General features: G+C 52.9%; 1 protein-coding gene across 5 annotated transcripts in view; it reads left to right on the top strand.

Annotated features, from left to right (window-relative positions):
- LOC118381038 (E3 ubiquitin-protein ligase RING2) overlaps positions 1 to 15478 on the top strand; it is a 130709-nt gene that overhangs the window by 99765 nt on the left and 15466 nt on the right. For all 5 annotated transcript variants that reach the window (XM_052462758.1, XM_052462759.1, XM_052462761.1 and 2 more), the window contains exons 4-5: positions 14691 to 14906; positions 15171 to 15270. In XM_052462758.1, coding sequence (XP_052318718.1) covers positions 14691 to 14906; positions 15171 to 15270 — 316 coding nt within the window. The remainder of the gene's footprint in view (positions 1 to 14690; positions 14907 to 15170; positions 15271 to 15478) is intronic.

Here is a 15478-nt window from a genome sequence, read left to right as displayed (position 1 = left end):
TACCCTAAAGTAACCACACCTACCCTAAAGTAACCTACCCTAAAGTAACCCCCTAAAGTAACCACACCTACCCTAAAGTAACCACCCCCACACCCTAAAGTAACCACCTACCCATCCAAATCAGGGTATGTACCCCTACCCTGACCTACCCTAATGCTAGTAACCACACCTACCCTAAAGTAACCATACCTACCCATCATCACCACCACCACCACCATTCAGGGTATGTACCCCTACCCTGACCTACCCTAAAGTAACCACACCTACCCATCATCTAAAGGGTATGTACCCCCACCACCCTGACCTACCCTAAAGTAACCATACCCTAAAGTAACCATACCTACCCTAAAGTAACCATACCTACCACTAAAGTAACCACCACCACCCTAAAGTAACCTCCCTAAAGTAACCACCACCACCTACTGTAACCACACCCACCCCTAAAGTAACCTACCCTAAAGTAACCACCCTAAAGTAACCATACCTACCCATCATCACTGCCCTCCAATCAGGGTATTGTACCCTGACCTACCCTAAAGTAACCACACCACCACCCTAAAGTAACCACACCTACCCATCATCACCACCACCACCACAGGGTATGTACCCCTACCCTCACCTACCCTAAAGTAACCACACCCACCCTAAAGTAACCAACCACCACCCTTCATCACCGCCTAAATCAGGGTATGTACCACCCCACCTACCCTAAAGTAACCATACCACCACCACACCGCCCTCCGATCAGGGTATGTACCCCACCCTACCCACCACATGCCTAAAGTAACCACCTACCCATCATCACCGCTCCAATCAGTATGTACACCCACCCACCACATGCTACTGTAACCACCACCACACCCTAAAGTAACCACCACCCACCCTAAAGTAACCACACCCACCCCAAAGTAACCACACCCACCATAAAGTAACCACACCCACCACAAACCACACCCACCCTAAAGTAACCACACCCATGCTACTGTAACCACCACCACCACACCCTAAAGTAATCCACCTACCTACCACAAGTAATCACACCACCACACCACACCACACATGCTACTGTAACCACCACCCACCACCACACACCACCAAAGCTACTGTTGACATGCCACCACCACATCATGAACCACCACCACCACATGCTACTGTTGACACACCACCACCACATGCTACTGTTGACACCACCACCACCACCACACCACCACATGCTACTGTTGACACCACCACCACCACCACATGCTACTGTTGACACCACCACCACCACCACATGCTACTGTTGACACCACCACCACCACCACCACCATGCTACTGTTGACACCACCACCACCACATGCTACTGTTGACACACCACCACCACCACATGCTACTGTTGACACCACCACCACCACCATGCTACTGTTGACACCACCACCACCACCACATGCTACTGTTGACACCACCACCACATGCTACTGTTGACACCACATGCTACTGTTGACACACCACCACCACCACATGCTACTGTTGACACCACCACCACCACATGCTACTGTTGACACCACCACCACCACATGCTACTGTTGACACCCACCACATGCTACTGTTGACACACCACCACCACATGCTACTGTTGACACCACCACCACCACATGCTACTGCTGACACCACCACCACCACATGCTACTGTTTACACACCACCACCACATGCTACTGTTGACACCACCACCACCACATGCTACTGTTGACACACCCACCACCACCACATGCTACTGTTGACACCACCACCACCACCACATGCTACTGTTGACACCCACCACCACCACCCACCATGCTACTGTTGACACACCACCACCACATGCTACTGTTGACACACCACCACCACATGCTACTGTTGACACCACCACCACATGCTACTGTTGACACACCACCACCACATGCTACTGTTGACACCACCACCACCACCACATGCTACTGTTGACACCACCACCTACTGTTGACACCACATGCTACTGTTGACACACCACCACCACCACATGCTACTGTTGACACCACCACCACCACCACATGCTACTGTTGACACACCACCACCACATGCTACTGTTGACACACCACCACCACATGCTACTGTTGACACCACCACCACCACATGCTACTGTTGACACCCACCACATGCTACTGTTGACACCCACCACATGCTACTGTTGACACCACATGCTACTGTTGACACCACCACCACCACCACATGCTACTGTTGACACCACCACCACCACCACCACATGCTACTGTTGACACCACCACCACCACATGCTACTGTTGACACCACCACCACCACATGCTACATGCTACTGTTGACACACCACCACCACACATGCTACTGTTGACACCACCACCACCACATGCTACTGTTGACACCACCACATGCTACTGTTGACACACCACCACATGCTACTGTTGACACACCACCACCACCACATGCTACTGTTGACACCACCACATGCTACTGTTGACACCCACCACCACATGCTACACACCACCACCACATGCACATGCTACTGTTGACACACCACCACCACCACATGCTACTGTTGACACCACCACCACATGCTACTGTTGACACACCACCACCACCACCTACATGCTACTGTTGACACACCACCACCACCACCACATGCTACTGTTGACACCACCACACACCACATGCTACTGTTGACACACCACCACCACACATGCTACTGTTGACACACCACCACCACATGCTACTGTTGACACCACCACCACATGCTACTGTTGACACACCACCACCACCACATGCTACTGTTGACACCACCACCTACTGTTGACATGCTACTGTTGACACACCACCACCACCACACCACCACCATGCTACTGTTGACACACCACCACCACCACATGCTACTGTTGACACACCACCACCACCACACCACCACATGCTACTGTTGACACCACCACCACCACCACCACATGCTACTGTTGACACCACCACCACCACATGCTACTGTTGACACACCACCACCACCACATGCTACTGCTTGACACACCACCACCACCACATGCTACTGTTGACACCACCACCACATGCTACTGTTGACACCACCACCACCACATGCTACTGTTGACACACCACCACAGGCTACTGTTGACACACCACCACCACCACATGCTACTGTTGACACCACCACCACCACATGCTACTGTTGACACCACCACCACCACATGCTACTGTTGACACCCACCACCACATGCTACTGTTGACACCACCACCACCACATGCTACTGTTGACACACCACCACATGCTACTGTTGACACACCACCACCACATGCTACTGTTGACACCACCACATGCTACTGTTGACACCACCACCACCACATGCTACTGTTGACACACCACCACCACCACATGCTACTGTTGACACCACCACCACCACATGCTACTGTTGACACCACCACCACCACATGCTACTGTTGACACACCACCACCACATGCTACTGCTACTGACACCACCACCACCACATGCTACTGTTGACACACCACCACCACCACATGCTACTGTTGACACCACCACCACCACCTACATGCTACTGTTGACACACCACCACCACCACCACATGCTACTGTTGACACCACCACCACCACCACATGCTACTGTTGACACACCACCACCACCACATGCTACTGTTGACACCACCACCACCACCACATGCTACTGCTACTGACACACCACCACCACATGCTACTGTTGACACCACCACCACCACATGCTACTGTTGACACCCACACCACATGCTACTGTTGACACCACCACATGCTACTGTTGACACCACCACTGTTGACACCACCACATGCTACTGTTGACACCACCACATGCTACTGTTGACACACCACCACCACCACCACATGCTACTGTTGACACACCACCACCACCACCACCACCACATGCTACTGTTGACACACCACCACATGCTACTGTTGACACCACCACCACCACATGCTACTGTTGACACACCACCACCACCACATGCTACTGTTGACACACCACCACCACCACATGCTACTGTTGACACACCACCACATGCTACCACCACCACATGCTACTGTTGACACCACCACATGCTACTGTTGACACCACCACCACCACATGCTACTGTTGCTGTTGACACCACCACATGCTACTGTTGACACCACCACCACCACATGCTACTGTTGACACCACCACCACCACATGCTACTGTTGACACCACCACCACCACATGCTACTGTTGACACACCACCACCACATGCTACTGTTGACACCACCACCACATGCTACTGTTGACACACCACCACCACCACCACATGCTACTATTGACACCACCACCACCACCACATGCTACTGTTGACACCACCACCACCACCACATGCTACTGTTGACACCACCACCACCACCATGCTACTGTTGACACCACCACCACATGCTACTGTTGACACCCACCACCACCACATGCTACTGTTGACACCACCACCACCACCACCACACCACCACATGCTACTGTTGACACCACCACCACCACATGCTACTGTTGACACCCACCACCACCACATGCTACTGTTGACACCACCACCACATGCTACTGTTGACACCACCACCACATGCTACTGTTGACACACCACCACATGCTACTGTTGACACACCACCACATGCTACTGTTGACACCACCACCACATGCTACTGTTGACACCACCACCACATGCTACTGTTGACACCACCACCACATGCTACTGTTGACACCACCACCACATGCTACTGTTGACACACCACCACCACCACCACATGCTACTGTTGACACACCACCACCACCACATGCTACTGTTGACACACCACCACCACCACCACCACCACCACCACCACATGCTACTGTTGACACCACCACCACATGCTACTGTTGACACCACCACCACATGCTACTGTTGACACCACCACCACCACCACATGCTACTGTTGACACACCACCACCACCACATGCTACTGTTGACACACCACCACCACCATGCTACTGTTGACACACCACCACCACCACATGCTACTGTTGACACCACCACCACCACCACATGCTACTGTTGACACACCACCACCACCACACCTGCTACTGTTGACACCACCACCACCACCACATGCTACTGTTGACACACCACCACCACATGCTACTGTTGACACACCACCACATGCTACTGTTGACACCACCACCACATGCTACTGTTGACACACCACCACCACATGCTACTGTTGACACCACCACCACCACCACATGCTACTGTTGACACCACCACCACCACCACATGCTACTGTTGACACACCACCACCACATGCTACTGTTGACACCACCACCACATGCTACTGTTGACACACCACCACCACCACATGCTACTGTTGACACACCACCACCACCACATGCTACTGTTGACCCACCACCACCACCACATGCTACTGTTGACACCACCACCACCACCACCACCACATGCTACTGTTGACACCACCACCACCACCACCACATGCTACTGTTGACACCACCACCACCACACATGCTACTGTTGACACCACCACCACCACCATGCTACTGTTGACACCACCACCACCACCACATGCTACTGTTGACACACCACCACATGCTACTGTTGACACCACCACCACATGCTACTGTTGACACCACCACCACCACCACATGCTACTGTTGACACCACCACCACATGCTACTGTTGGACACACCACCACCACATGCTACTGTTGGACACACCACCACCACCACCACCACCACCACATGCTACTGTTGACACCACCACCACCACATGCTACTGTTGGACACCACCACCACCACATGCTACTGTTGACACCACCACCACCACATGCTACTGTTGACACCCACCACCACATGCTACTGTTGACACACACCACCACATGCTACTGTTGACACCCACCACCACCACATGCTACTGTTGACACCACCACCACCACATGCTACTGTTGACACACCACCACCACCACATGCTACTGTTGACACCACCACCACCACATGCTACTGTTGACACCACCACCACCACCACCACATGCTACTGTTGACACCACCACCACCACCACATGCTACTGTTGACACCACCACCACCACCACATGCTACTGTTGACACCACCACCACCACCACATGCTACTGTTGACACCACCACCACATGCTACTGTTGACACACCACCACCATGCTACTGTTGACACCACCACCACATGCTACTGTTGACACCACCACCACCACCACATGCTACTGTTGACACCCACCACATGCTACACACCACCACCACATGCTACTGTTGACACCACCACCACCACATGCTACTGTTGACACACCACCACCACCACCATGCTACTGTTGACACACCACCACCACCATGCTACTGTTGACACACCACCACCACCACATGCTACTGTTGACACCACCACCACCACATGCTACTGTTGACACACCACCACCACTGTTGACACACCACCACCACATGCTACTGTTGACACCACCACCACCACATGCTACTGTTGACACACCACCACCACCACCACCACCACATGCTACTGTTGACACCACCACCACCACCACATGCTACTGTTGACACACCACCACCACCACATGCTACTGTTGACACACCACCACCACCACATGCTACTGTTGACACCACCACCACCACATGCTACTGTTGACACACCACCACCACCACATGCTACTGTTGACACCACCACCACCACCACCACCACATGCTACTGTTGACACCCACCACCACCACCATGCTACTGTTGACACACCACCACCACATGCTACTGTTGACACCACCACACCACCACCACCACATGCTACTGTTGACACACCACCACCACATGCTACTGTTGACACCACCACCACCACCACATGCTACTGTTGACACACCACCACCACCACCACATGCTACTGTTGACACACCACCACCACATGCTACTGTTGACACCCACCACCACATGCTACTGTTGACACACCACCACCACATGCTACTGTTGACACACCACCACCACATGCTACTGTTGACACACCACCACCACATGCTACTGTTGACACCACCACCACCACATGCTACTGTTGACACACCACCACCACCACCACCACATGCTACTGTTGACACCACCACCACCACATGCTACTGTTGACACCACCACCACCACATGCTACTGTTGACACCCACCACCACATGCTACTGTTGACACACCACCACCACCACCACATGCTACTGTTGACACACCACCACCACCACATGCTACTGTTGACACACCACCACCACATGCTACTGTTGACACACCACCACCACACACCACCACATGCTACTGTTGACACCACCACCACCACATGCTACTGTTGACACCACCACCACCACATGCTACTGTTGACACCACCACCACCACATGCTACTGTTGACACACCACCACATGCTACTGTTGACACCCACCACATGCTACTGTTGACACCACCACCACATGCTACTGTTGACACCACCACACCACATGCTACTGTTGACACCACCACCACATGCTACTGTTGACACCACCACCACATGCTACTGTTGACACACCACCACCACATGCTACTGTTGACACCACCACCACCACATGCTACTGTTGACACCACCACACCACCATGCTACTGTTGACACCACCACCACCACATGCTACTGTTGACACCACCACCACCACCATGCTACTGTTGACACCACCACCACATGCTACTGTTGACACCACCACCACATGCTACTGTTGACACACCACCACCACATGCTACTGTTGACACACCACCACATGCTACTGTTGACACACCACCACCACCACATGCTACTGTTGACACACCACCACCACATGCTACTGTTGACACACCACCACCACATGCTACTGTTGACACCACCACCACCACATGCTACTGTTGACACCCACCACCACATGCTACTGTTGACACACCACCACCACCATGCTACTGTTGACACCACCACCACATGCACCACCACATGCTACTGTTGACACCACCACCACCACATGCTACTGTTGACACCACCACCACCACATGCTACTGTTGACACCACCACCACCACATGCTACTGTTGACACACCACCACCACCACATGCTACTGTTGACACCACATGCACCACCACCACATGCTACTGTTGACACCCACCACCACATGCTACTGTTGACACACCACCACCACCACATGCTACTGTTGACACCACCACCACCACATGCACCACATGCTACTGTTGACACCACCACCACCACATGCTACTGTTGACACACCACCACCACCACATGCTACTGTTGACACACCACCACCACATGCTACTGTTGACACACCACCACCACACCACCACCACATGCTACTGTTGACACACCACCACCACCACATGCTACTGTTGACACACCACCACCACATGCTACTGTTGACACACACCACCACCACATGCTACTGTTGACACACCACCACATGCTACTGTTGACACCACCACCACATGCTACTGTTGACACCACCACCACCACCACCACATGCTACTGTTGACACCACCACCACCACCACATGCTACTGTTGACACCACCACCACATGCTACTGTTGACACCACCACCTACCACCACCACCATGCTACTGTTGACACCACCACCACCACATGCTACTGTTGACACCACCACCACCACCACCACATGCTACTGTTGACACCACCACCACCACCACATGCTACTGTTGACACCACCACCACCATGCTACTGTTGACACCACCACCACCACCACATGCTACTGTTGACACCACCACCACCACCACCACATGCTACTGTTGACACACCACCACCACCATGCTACTGTTGACACCACCACCACCACATGCTACTGTTGACACACCACCACCACCACATGCTACTGTTGACACACCACCACCACATGCTACTGTTGACACACCACCACCACCACATGCTACTGTTGACCACCACCACCACCACCACATGCTACTGTTGACACACCACCACCACCACATGCTACTGTTGACACACCACCACCACCACATGCTACTGTTGACACACCACCACCACATGCTACTGTTGACACACCACCACCACACATGCTACTGTTGACACACCACCACCACCACATGCTACTGTTGACACCCACCACCACCACCACATGCTACTGTTGACACCACCACCACCACCACATGCTACTGTTGACACCACCACCATGCTACCACCACCACCACATGCTACTGTTGACACACCACCACCACATGCTACTGTTGACACCACCACCACCACCACATGCTACTGTTGACACCACCACCACCACTACTGTTGACACCACCACCACATGCTACTGTTGACACCACCACCACCACCACATGCTACTGTTGACACCACCACCACCACTGTTGACACACCACCACCACATGCTACTGTTGACACACCACCACCACCACATGCTACTGTTGACACCACCACCACCACATGCTACTGTTGACACACCACCACCACATGCTACTGTTGACACCCACCACCACATGCTACCACCACCACCACCACATGCTACTGTTGACACACCACCACCACCACATGCTACTGTTGACACACCACCACCACATGCTACTGTTGACACACCACCACCACCACATGCTACTGTTGGACACACCACCACCACATGCTACTGTTGACACACCACCACCACCACCACATGCTACTGTTGACACACCACCACCACCACATGCTACTGTTGACACCACCACCACCACCACATGCTACTGTTGACACACCACCACCACCACATGCTACTGTTGACACACCACCACCACCACATGCTACTGTTGACACACCACCACCACATGCTACTGTTGACACACCACCACCACATGCTACTGTTGACACACCACCACCACCACATGCTACTGTTGACACACCACCACACCACATGCTACTGTTGACACCCACCACCACCACATGCTACTGCTACTTGACACACCACCACCACCACATGCTACTGTTGACACACCACCACCACCACATGCTACTGTTGACACACCACCACCACCACATGCTACTGTTGACACCACCACCACATGCTACTGTTGACACACCACCACCACATGCTACTGTTGACACACCACCACCACATGCTACTGTTGACACACCACCACCACCACATGCTACTGTTGACACACCACCACCACATGCTACTGTTGACACACCACCACCACATGCTACTGTTGACACACCACCACCACATGCTACTGTTGACACACCAACACCACCACATGCTACTGTTGACACACCACCACCACCACATGCTACTGTTGACACCACCACCACCACATGCTACTGTTGACACCACCACCACATGCTACTGTTGACACATGCTACTGTTGACAACCACCACCACATGCTACTGTTGACACAACCACCACCACATGCTACTGTTGACACCACCACCACCACATGCTACTGTTGACACACCACCACCACATGCTACTGTTGACACACCACCACCACATGCTACTGTTGACACACCACCACCACATGCTACTGTTGACACACCACCACCACCACATGCTACTGTTGACACACCACCACCACCACATGCTACTGTTGACACCCACCACCACATGCTACTGTTGACACCACCACCACCACATGCTACTGTTGACACACCACCACCACCACATGCTACTGTTGACACCACCACCACCACATGCTACTGTTGACACACCACCACCACATGCTACTGTTGACACACCACCACCACATGCTACTGTTGACACACCACCACCACATGCTACTGTTGACACCACCACCACCACATGCTACTGTTGACACACCACCACCACCACATGCTACTGTTGACACCACCACCACCACCACATGCTACTGTTGACACCACCACCACCACCACATGCTACTGTTGACACACCACCACCACCACATGCTACTGTTGACACCACCACCACCACCACATGCTACTGTTGACACCACCACCACCACCACATGCTACTGTTGACACCACCACCACCTGCTACTGTAGACACCACCACCACCACCACATGCTACTGTTGACCACCACCACCACCACATGCTACTGTTGACACCACCACCACCACCACATGCTACTGTTGACACACCACCACCACCACATGCTACTGTTGACACACCACCACCACCACATGCTACTGTTGACACACCACCACCACATGCTACTGTTGACACACCACCACCACCATGCTACTGTTGACACACCACCACCAGGCTACATGCTACTGTTGACACACCACCACCACCACATGCTACTGTTGACACACCACCACCACCACATGCTACTGTTGACACACCACCACCACATGCTACTGTTGACACACCACCACCACCACATGCTACTGTTGACACACCACCACCACATGCTACTGTTGACACCACCACCACCACATGCTACTGTTGACACCACCACCACCACATGCTACTGTTGACAAACCACCACCACCACATGCTACTGTTGACACACCACCACCACCCCCACATGCTACTGTTGACAGCACCACCACCACCACATGCTACTGTTGACACCACCACCACCACATGCTACTGTTGACACCACCACCACCACATGCTACTGTTGACACACCACCACCACATGCTACTGTTGACACACCACCACCACCACATGCTACTGTTGACACACCACCACCACCACATGCTACTGTTGACACACCACCACCACCACATGCTACTGTTGACACCACCACCACCACATGCTACTGTTGACACCACCACCACCACCACCACATGCTACTGTTGACACACCACCACCACCACATGCTACTGTTGACACACCACCACCACCTACTGTTGACACACCACCACCACCACATGCTACTGTTGACACACCACCACCACCACATGCTACTGTTGACACACCACCACCACCACATGCTACTGTTGACACCACCACCACCACATGCTACTGTTGACACCACCACCACCACCACCATGCTACTGTTGACACACCACCACCACCACATGCTACTGTTGACACCCACCACCACCACCACACCACCACCACCACATGCTACTGTTGACACCACCACCACCACATGCTACTGTTGACACACCACCACCACCACATGCTACTGTTGACACCACCACCACCACCACATGCTACTGTTGACACACCACCACCACCACATGCTACTGTTGACACCACCACCACCACCACACCACCACCACCACATGCTACTGTTGACACCACCACCACCACCACCATGCTACTGTTGACCCACCACCACCACCACATGCTACTGTTGACACCACACCACCACATGCTACTGTTGACACCACCACCACCACATGCTACTGTTGACACCACCACCACCACCACCACATGCTACTGTTGACACCACCACCACCACCACATGCTACTGTTGACACCCACCACCACCACATGCTACTGTTGACACCACCACCACCACCACATGCTACTGTTGACACCACCACCACCACCACATGCTACTGTTGACACCACCACCACCACCATGCTACTGTTGACACCACCACCACCACATGCTACTGTTGACACCACCACCACCACCACCACATGCTACTGTTGACACACCACCACCACCATGCTACTGTTGACACCACCACCACCACATGCTACTGTTGACACACCACCACCACCACATGCTACTGTTGACACCCACCACCACCACATGCTACTGTTGACACCACCACCACCACATGCTACTGTTGACACCACCACCACCACCACCACATGCTACTGTTGACACACCACCACCACCACATGCTACTGTTGACACCACCACCACCACATGCTACTGTTGACACACCACCACCACCACATGCTACTGTTGACACACCACCACCACCACATGCTACTGTTGACACACCACCACCACATGCTACTGTTGACACCCACCACCACCACATGCTACTGTTGACACACCACCACCACCATGCTACTGTTGACACACCACCACCACCACCACCACCACCACCACATGCTACTGTTGACACACCACCACCACATGCTACTGTTGACACACCACCACATGCTACTGTTGACACACCACCACCACCACCACTGTTGACATGCTACTGTTGACACACCACCACCACCACATGCTACTGTTGACACCACCACCACCACATGCTACTGTTGACACACCACCACCACCACATGCTACTGTTGACACACCACCACCACATGCTACTGTTGACACACCACCACCACCACCACCACATGCTACTGTTGACACACCACCACCACCACATGCTACTGTTGACACCACCACCACCACATGCTACTGTTGACACACCACCACCACCACATGCTACTGTTGACACCACCACCACATGCTACTGTTGACACACCACCACCACCACATGCTACTGTTGACACACCACCACCACATGCTACTGTTGACAAACCACCACCACCACATGCTACTGTTGACACCACCACCACCACCACCACATGCTACTGTTGACACCACCACCACCACCACCATGCTACTGTTGACACACCACCACCACCACCACCACCACCACCACATGCTACTGTTGACACACCACCACCACATGCTACTGTTGACACCACCACCACATGCTACTGTTGACACACCACCACCACATGCTACTGTTGACACACCACCACCACCACATGCTACTGTTGACACACCACCACCACCACATGCTACTGTTGACACCACCACCACCACCACCACATGCTACTGTTGACACCCACCACCACATGCTACTGTTGACACCACCACCACCACCACCACCACCACATGCTACTGTTGACACACCACCACCACCACATGCTACTGTTGACACCACCACCACATGCTACTGTTGACAAACCACCACCACCACATGCTACTGTTGACACACCACCACCACCATGCTACTGTTGACACACCACCACCACCACATGCTACTGTTGACACCACCACCACCACCACCACATGCTACTGTTGACACCACCACCACCACCACATGCTACTGTTGACACCACCACCACCACCACATGCTACTGTTGACACCACCACCACATGCTACTGTTGACACACCACCACCACCACATGCTACTGTTGACACACCACCACCACCACATGCTACTGTTGACACACCACCACCACCACATGCTACTGTTGACACACCACCACCACCACATGCTACTGTTGACCCACCACCACCACCACATGCTACTGTTGACACACCACCACCACCACATGCTACTGTTGACACCACCACCACCACCACATGCTACTGTTGTCACCACCACCACCACCACATGCTACTGTTGACACCACCACCACCACCACATGCTACTGTTGACACCACCACCACATGCTACTGTTGACACACCACCACCACCACATGCTACTGTTGACACACCACCACCACCACATGCTACTGTTGACACCACCACCACCACATGCTACTGTTGACACCACCACATGCTACTGTTGACTATCCCAGTTGTTGTATTGCAGTTGTCTATGTCTACTAACCATATCAAATGTCATGATCAACTGCTGATCACTTTCGTGACACAGGACATCGTTACCCCAGGTGAAGTTCTAACCTCTGTCTGTGTGTTCGTTCTACCCAGCAACAAGGAATGCCCTACGTGCAGAAAGAAGCTGGTGTCTAAGCGATCCCTGCGGCCGGACCCTAACTTTGATGCCCTCATCAGTAAGATCTACCCCAGTAGAGATGAGTACGAGGCCCACCAGGAGAGGGTTCTGGCCCGCATCTCCAAACACAACAACCAGCAGGCCCTGTCCCACAGCATCGAGGAGGGCCTCAAGATACAAGCCAAGAACAGGTACTGTACTCTGACTTCTGACCTTTAACTCCTGACCCCTAACCCTTAAACCACAGCATCGAGAAGGGCCTTGCGATACAGCCCGTGACTGTACTGCTAATCTCATTTGAATAACATTTTCCCATTTTAAGTGTCTTCTCACAAAGGTCAGAACAACTTGACCTATGATTTAAAACATGTTTCTAGAACTATGGTCAAATTGAATGTTACTTTATGAAATGGAATTTAAATGTGACCTCCTCCCACCACTGGGTGTCACTGCAGGCTGCAGCGAGGGAAGAAGCACCAGCTGGAAAACGGCAGCGGGGCGGAGGACAATGGTGACTCCTCCCACTGCAGCAATGCCTCCGTCCACTCCAACCAGGTATGAGCACTCCTTCATTCCTTCATCTGCCCCTGAACAAGGCAGTTATTAACCCACTGTTTCCCAGTAGGCCGTCATTGTAAATAAGAATTTGTTCTTAACTGACGTGCCTAGTTAAATAAAGGTTACATGAAATAAAAAATAAATTCCCATGTAGGGTTGCAGAATGCCAGTAACGTCCCCAGAATTCCCGGGTTTATCAGAAATC

Source organism: Oncorhynchus keta, chromosome 15 (genome assembly GCF_023373465.1).
Source record: "Oncorhynchus keta strain PuntledgeMale-10-30-2019 chromosome 15, Oket_V2, whole genome shotgun sequence".
Classification (NCBI taxonomy): Eukaryota; Metazoa; Chordata; class Actinopteri; order Salmoniformes; family Salmonidae; genus Oncorhynchus; species Oncorhynchus keta.
This window is presented reverse-complemented; position numbering and strand designations above follow the sequence as displayed.